Here is a 7060-nt window from a genome sequence, read left to right on the forward strand (position 1 = left end):
TTCGAACCCGCCACCTTAGGTGTATGTGGCTGGCGCCTTAGCCACCTGAGCCACAGACGCTGAGCCACTTCCCTTCTTTCTTGATAAGAAACTCAGATTTTGTTTTTCAGGCATATTTATTGTGCCTTGAATAAGGATTATACTTATCATTCTCCCTTATAGCTGGGAGTCATCACTTGAATAAGATCTGATCCATGAAGATGTAACTGCAAGTATTGGAAGAGACTACTGGGAAGTCTCCTTAAAGGGAAAGGAGTGCTCCCTTCTCTCCCAGTTTTCTGCTATCTAGAATGCAGGCAGAGTAGCCAAAGTGTGGCATAAACATTTTGGTGAAGTGTTGGTTAGGCCACGTCCATTTATGACCTTGTAGGGTGGTTTCTAGGAATGCAAGTGAAATCTTTAGCATAGATCAAATACATGCTTAATTAAAGCTGGCTGTTATTATGTACTGTACTAATAAATGCTGTTATGTCATATGTCTCTAACTGGGTTCCTAGTCCTTCTGCCTCTGTGTCCCTCACCCTGCCCAATCTAGCACTGATCACTGATAGGGAGGAGCATTGAGGGGAATGTGGGCGGAAAGTCAGGTTTGTATTGGGGGTTCAGCTTGTAATTTTTATTGTTCACTACAGAGGGAGGATGATTTGATGTGAGATTTGTGTTATGCTTTTCTTGTTTGTTGGTTTAGTTGGTTTAGTTTGGTCTTAGTGATTTCCATTGGGAAAAAAATTCAGAATTAGTGTCATGCTGGAAGGTGGCCTGCTCATTTTCCCAGAGAACAAAGTTCTGACCAGTGGGGATTGAGAGAGGATGGGAAAGGGCAAACTCTGACATGTGTGCTGCAAGGCAAGTGGTCCAAGGTTGAGCCTTACTTTGTGCTGCTCCAAGGGACAAGACTGGAGTGGAACATGGAGACCATGTCGGATTTTGATGGTTCCCCAATCTTTACCATTTTCTTAAGACAGTGGACTTGGGCTGGCAGTGAGTGGGCCCTCTCAGGTCTGCTCCTATTCAGTTGCATGAATCACAAACTCAGTATGATTTTTTTGTGAGTAAATAATCTACTGTGTGAGCTAAGGAAGTATGAAATAACTTCCCCTGAAAGAGTCAAACATTATGGACCATTATAAAAAAGTTGCAGGAAAAAAAAAAAAAGTTGCAGAAGTTTTTTGTTGATATTGTTGCCAAATTTGGTGTGAGCAAAACAACTATAAGAGATTAGGAAAAAATGTCAATAATCTGGAAATTTTGTGATCAGTTTGCTTACTTTGTAAGTCACTTTATCTTTACAAGAAATAGGAAATTGGGTGGCGCCTGTGGCTCAGTGAGTAGGGCACCGGCCCCATTTACCAAGGGTGGCGGGTTTGAACCCGGCCCCAGCCAAACTGCAACAAAAAAAATAGCTGGGCATTGTGGCAGGCACCTGTAGTCCCAGCTACTCAGGAAGCTGAGGCAAGAGAATGGCCTAAGCCTAAGAGCTGGAGATTGCTGTGAGCTGTGATGCCATGACACTCTACCAAGGGTGACAAAGTGAGACTCTGTCTCTTAAAAAAAAAAAAAAAATAGGAAATTATAAAGAACATATTGTAGCTACAGTTTATGCCAGAAACCAAAGAGAGGAAGACACAAGCTGTCAGGATATCTTTAGCTGGTGCCAGAAGGTTGCCAGATAAATGCACATTTGTATCTTCAAATATTTGTGGTAAATAATATTTTTAGTATGCATATTACTATAATTACATGCTAACATATAGTATTATTATGTATCTAGTATTTTTAAAAATGAATTTCCAGCTTGAACCATTAACCAGCCAATTACTAATAGTAGGTTTGTTTAGACTGTACCAGTGAATGGAGTTGTTCATTATGCTTTGTTGATTCCTGGAAGACTGGTCTGCCAGCTTTGTTTCCTAAGATTGGAAATGCAACATACAACTATGTTAATAGCTATGTTAACACTGTTACTGAAATAACCAGTATCTTCAGATTCCATTTACAATGGAATGTCTTCGTATAGTCAACTGACCTTCTTTCAGATTTTTATTTTTTATTTTTTTAGAGACAGAGTCTCATTCTGTTGCCCTTGGTAGTATACTGTGGCATCACAGCTCACAGCAACCTTCAGCTCTTGGGCTTAAGTGATTCTCTTGCCTCAGCCTCCCAAGTAGGTAGGACTACAAGTGCCCACCAGAATGTCCGGCTATTTTTTGTTGGCAGTTTGGCTGGGGCTGGGTTCGAACCCGTCACTCTCGGTATATGGGGCTGATGCCTTATTCACTGAGCCACAGGCGCCAGCCCTTCTATGAGATTTTTAATCCTGAGGTTTTACTTTGCCTTCTGAATACTCTGTAGGCATAATTGGAATTGTGGATTGCTCTATTTCATTGGGAACTCAAAGACAACCAGAATTGGTCTGAGCTAGAATCCAGATGAGGGGAGTGTGGGAAACAGGATTGGGAAGACTTGATGGGAAGCTGGAAAACCTTAGGTCTTGCTGTTTGATTGAAATGTTTCGTATTCTATGCATTAGGCACTATGATTCAAACAAAAACAAAGGGAAGTCCTTCTGAAGCAGGTGACCTTTTAACTCTGTATGATTTCAGAGTTCTGCTTAATTGTTGCCTTCTATTCAAGTAGATAGTTGAAAATTTATTATGCTAATCCAGCAGCAACACACAACTTAAAAATCACTGGTTCTCTTGTTTCACAGGTGTTGGGGCGATGTTTCTTGACAGTGGTGCAGGTCCATTTCCAGTTCTTGACTCATGCATTACAGAAGGTCCAGCCAGTGGCTCACTCTTGCTTTACCGAGGTGGTTGTGCCAGAAAAAAAGAACAGCAGCAGTGGCGGTGGTTTATCTGGCACAGGACACACACCTGAACTGGAGGAAGCTGTTCGATCCTGGCGGGGGGCCGCCGAGGTAACCCTGGTCTTGGGGAAATTGGTGCCTAGTGTTCAAATAGGAGAGGCTCCCGAGGGCCTTTGCCTGTTGGTTTTCAAAAGAGCCCTTTCATTTACAAGTGTAAGCTTTAAATTGTTACTATTAGCTTATTCATCTAACAGTTAATGTCTCTGTGAATGCCCGCTTTGTTCCAGGCATGTGCCAGGCACTAGGGTGATAACCTCCACTCATAGTCTGGTGGAGGCAAGTGCGCCTACACAAACAGGGTTAAGGGCACTGTAATGAAGAAGTGCAGGACCCTCGGGAAGGGCTTGTCTCTTAATGCAGGAAAGCTGCTAGGAAAAAGGACCAGGGAGAAAAGGCTGGCGCCCAAGTCAGGAAAGACAGGGTGGAGCTGTCTGCGGAGAGTAAGTGGGCAGCCAGGCAGGCAAGCAGCAGTGTTTGGCAGGCTCCACAGCCACAAGGGAAGTTCTGAACACTTTTTTTTAATATAAATTTGTATCTTTTTTTTTTTTTTTTTTTTTTTGAGACAGAGTCTCACTTTGTTACCCTTAATAGAGTGCCATGGCATCACAGCTCAGAGCAACCTCCAGCTCTTGGGCTTAGGCAATTCTCTTGCCTCAGCCTCCCCAGTAGCTGGGACTACAGGCGCCAGCCACGAGGCCTGGCTATTTTTTTTGTTGCAATTTGGCCAGGGCCGGGTTCAAACTCGCCACCCTCGGTATATGGGACCGGTGCCCTACTCACTGAGCCACAGGGGCCGTCCTGAACACTTTTGATAGCCAAATCATTCTCTTTAGAAGTACTTGGCATCTTTGTAGCTTTTTAATTCTTTAAGGTTCTTACGTGCTCAAACAGCACGTCATTTGTCGGTTGCTTTACTTATGATTTGGGCGGTTCCCTGGTATTACTTTATTTGACTTTATGAAGTCTTTCATATTTTGGAAGATTGGCTATTCCCCAGCACAGCAGATGCTTGTAAAATCTATGTGTCATCAGGAGCCAAACCAAGAGATTGGAGGTAGAGATAGCATTGGTCTGGGATGGTATGGCTTAGTGATGAGGAGTGGGAAGCAGCCATCAGGGAGAATCACTTGGAAGATTCTCCTTCATGGTGACAGCCTTGTGACTGAGGGGACTTGCCACAGTGGTGAGCCAAGGACACTCCTGAGCCTCTCCAGTGGAAGATTCTAGCCTGGCATGGGATTGCTTTTCCTGTCGCTCTAGTGTGGCACTCTCTGTGCCTTTGCCACAACCAGAAGAATTTAAACTTGAATGTGAGCCAGTCAAAAACAGCTCTAAAAAAGTCTTTCTTAAAAGGACTTCACCTATAATCAATGATGACAGATTTCTTTTTTTTAATGATGACAAATTTCTTAAACACATTTTAATACTCCTTTGTTTCCAGTAAGAAACAAAGCAAAAAATAAACCTTCAAAGTTGAGATTTTAACTAGGACTTAACTGCTCCATTTTACAGGTGTATAGTTTATGAATAATATATTGATTCATATGTAATGTCTACTTTCAGCTTTATGCTATTCTGCTACATTGTTGTCTTCTGAATTTCCATTTAGTCAGTTTTTCATGTTAAAGACTTTCAGGTTAAAGGCCCAGAAATGCTAACTGGAGATTATTATGGGAGTGGGACCTGTTTGCTTCACTGAAGATGGCTTGGCCATCTGTATCTTGTCGTCTGGTTTTATAGCTCTTTGGCTGCTGGATCTAGCCTTCTGACTATTGATCTCATACTTAGAAACTCTAATACCTGGCTCAGTCTTTTCCACTTTGCCTGCTGCATTCATCCAGGCTGAGAAACCACCCTGCAAGAGGCCTCCTGGTGCCCCCTTGACCTCCTCACCTTCACCTTTTCCCCTGCCAAGTTTAGTCCATCCAGGCCTTTCTGTCCTCCTCCTATTCCATTTGCTTCTAGCCAGTGACCCCACTCCATGCTGCACTGAGAAGATAGAACCCACCTGACATCAGCTCTTCCTCACATGACCAAAATACTACTGCCCACTCCCTGCCCAACTTCACACCCATCTTTTCTTCCTTCTCGTGACAGCAGAGAAGGTACCTGCTGTCCAGGCTTCTCCTGTCCAGGCTTGCCGTGTTCCCACGTCGCCCCCATTCTCAAGGGCCCAGCTTCTGCAGTAGCACCCTGTGTTTTCTTTGCCTCATCCTCAGCTTCTTCTCACCAGTACACAAAGATGCAGCCAACAGGAAAATCCACCCTGTCCTGCCCTATGTCTCTGCTCTTTTCACAGCCAGCTTCTTAGAGTAGCTTCTTCTCATCTTTCATTTCATTCTAAAAAATAATTATTATGAAGCATTTCAGGCATATAGAAAATGGAATCTTAACTTTTCACCACATTTACTTCATGTTCTTTATATATATATATTTGTTGTTTCTATACTTTTCCTTTTTTTTTTTGAGACAATCTCAAGCTGTCACCCTGGGTAGAATGCCATGACATCACAGCTCACAATTGTTGTTGGGCAGGCCTAGGCTGCTCAGGCAAACCGGCCAGCTCAGGTGTATGTGGCTGGCGCCTCAGCCACTTGAGCTACAGGCGCTGAGCCTATACTTTTCAATTATTCTTTTTTTTTATTGTTGGTAATTCATTGAGGGTACAAAGGACCAGTTTACACTAATTGCATTTGTTAGGTAAAGCCCCTCTTATAATTGTGTCCTGTCCCCAAGAGGTGTGTCACACCCCTATGATCCCCCAGCCCCCTCTCTTTGTCCCTCTCCCTGCACCCTCCTTCCCCCACCCCTCACTGTGCGCTAGGTCATCAATTGCCCTCATGTCAGAATTGAGTACATAGAATTCTTTTTTTTTTGAGACAGAGCCTCAAGCTGTCCCCCTAGATAGAGTGCCGTGGCATTACAGCTCACAGCAACCTCCCACTCCTGGGCTCAAGCGAGTCTCCTGCCTTAGCCTCCCAAGTAGCTGGGACCACAGGCGCCCGCCACAACGCCTGGCTATCATAGAATTCTTACTTCTCCATTCTTGTGATGCTTTACTAAGAATAATGTGTTCTACTTATATCCAGTTTAATACAAAAGATGTTAAGTCTCCATCTTTTTAATGGCTGAATAGTAGTATTTCATGGTATACATATACCACAGTTTGTTAATATATTCCTGGGTTTGTGGACATTTAGGCTGTTTCCACATTTTGGCAATTGTAAATTGAGCTGCGATAAACAGTCTAGTGCAAATGTCCTTATGATAAAAGGACTTTTTTTCTTCTGGGTGGATGCCTAGTAATGGGATTTTAGGATCAAATGGGAGGTCTAGTTTGAGTTATTTGAGGATTCTCCATACTTCCTTCCAAAAAGGTTGTACTAGTATTAGTTTACAGTCCCACCAGCAGTGTACTAGTGTTTTCTTCTCTCCACATCACACTAGCTGTTCTTCATATATTTTTAACAGAAAAAAATTATAAATCCAATGGAATCCCCTTTGTACCTCTCTACTATCTTATTGACATCCCCTCCTCTCTAGAGATAACCTTTTCAAATGCAAAGTCTGTGACTCATGGGCATAGTTTTACTACATATGCATGTAGTAAATATGATACAAGGTATTATTTTGCACAATTTGAAACTTTATATAAATGTCATCATTCAGCTCACTGAAATCTGGCTTCTGCTCCTACAGGGGAACACACTTCTTTTTTTTTTTTAATTGAGACAGAGTCTCACTTTGTTGCCCTCAGTAGAGTGCTGTGGTATCATAGCTCAGAGCAACCTCCAACCCTTGGGCTCAAGTGATTCTCTTGCCTCAGCCTCCCTAGTAGCTGGGACTACAGGTGCTCATCACAACGCCTGGCTATTTTTTGTTTGTTTGTTTGTTCAGCCCGGGCTGGTCTCATACCCACCATCCCCAGTGTATGTGGCTGGTGCCCTAACCGCTGAGCTGTGGGCACCCCCAGGGAACACAGCTTCTCTTATCAAGGTCATTGGTGCCTGCCTTCTGTGTTTTCAAACTCAAGGAATCCTTTTTGCTCCCTTCACCAGCCCAGAGTAACAGGGAGAGAATTTCCCCCTTTGGAAGTGCTCTCCTTGTGGCATCCAGGAACTGGGCTTTCTTTCCTCTTGAGCAGTCCTTTCTTCCTTTACTATCTGTTCTTCCTCAACTTTTTTTTTTTTT

At 43.2% G+C, this 7060-nt stretch overlaps 1 protein-coding gene across 2 annotated transcripts in view; it reads left to right on the plus strand.

Moving 5' to 3' along the window:
- KIAA0355 (KIAA0355 ortholog) overlaps positions 1-7060 on the plus strand; it is a 50141-nt gene that overhangs the window by 6555 nt on the left and 36526 nt on the right. For both annotated transcript variants that reach the window (XM_003796080.3, XM_023516932.1), the window contains exon 2: positions 2711-2920. In XM_003796080.3, coding sequence (XP_003796128.1) covers positions 2711-2920 — 210 coding nt within the window. The remainder of the gene's footprint in view (positions 1-2710; positions 2921-7060) is intronic.

The sequence above is a fragment of the Otolemur garnettii genome, unplaced genomic scaffold, assembly GCF_000181295.1.
Source record: "Otolemur garnettii isolate 467f Iridium unplaced genomic scaffold, OtoGar3 scaffold00100, whole genome shotgun sequence".
NCBI lineage: Eukaryota > Metazoa > Chordata > Mammalia > Primates > Galagidae > Otolemur > Otolemur garnettii.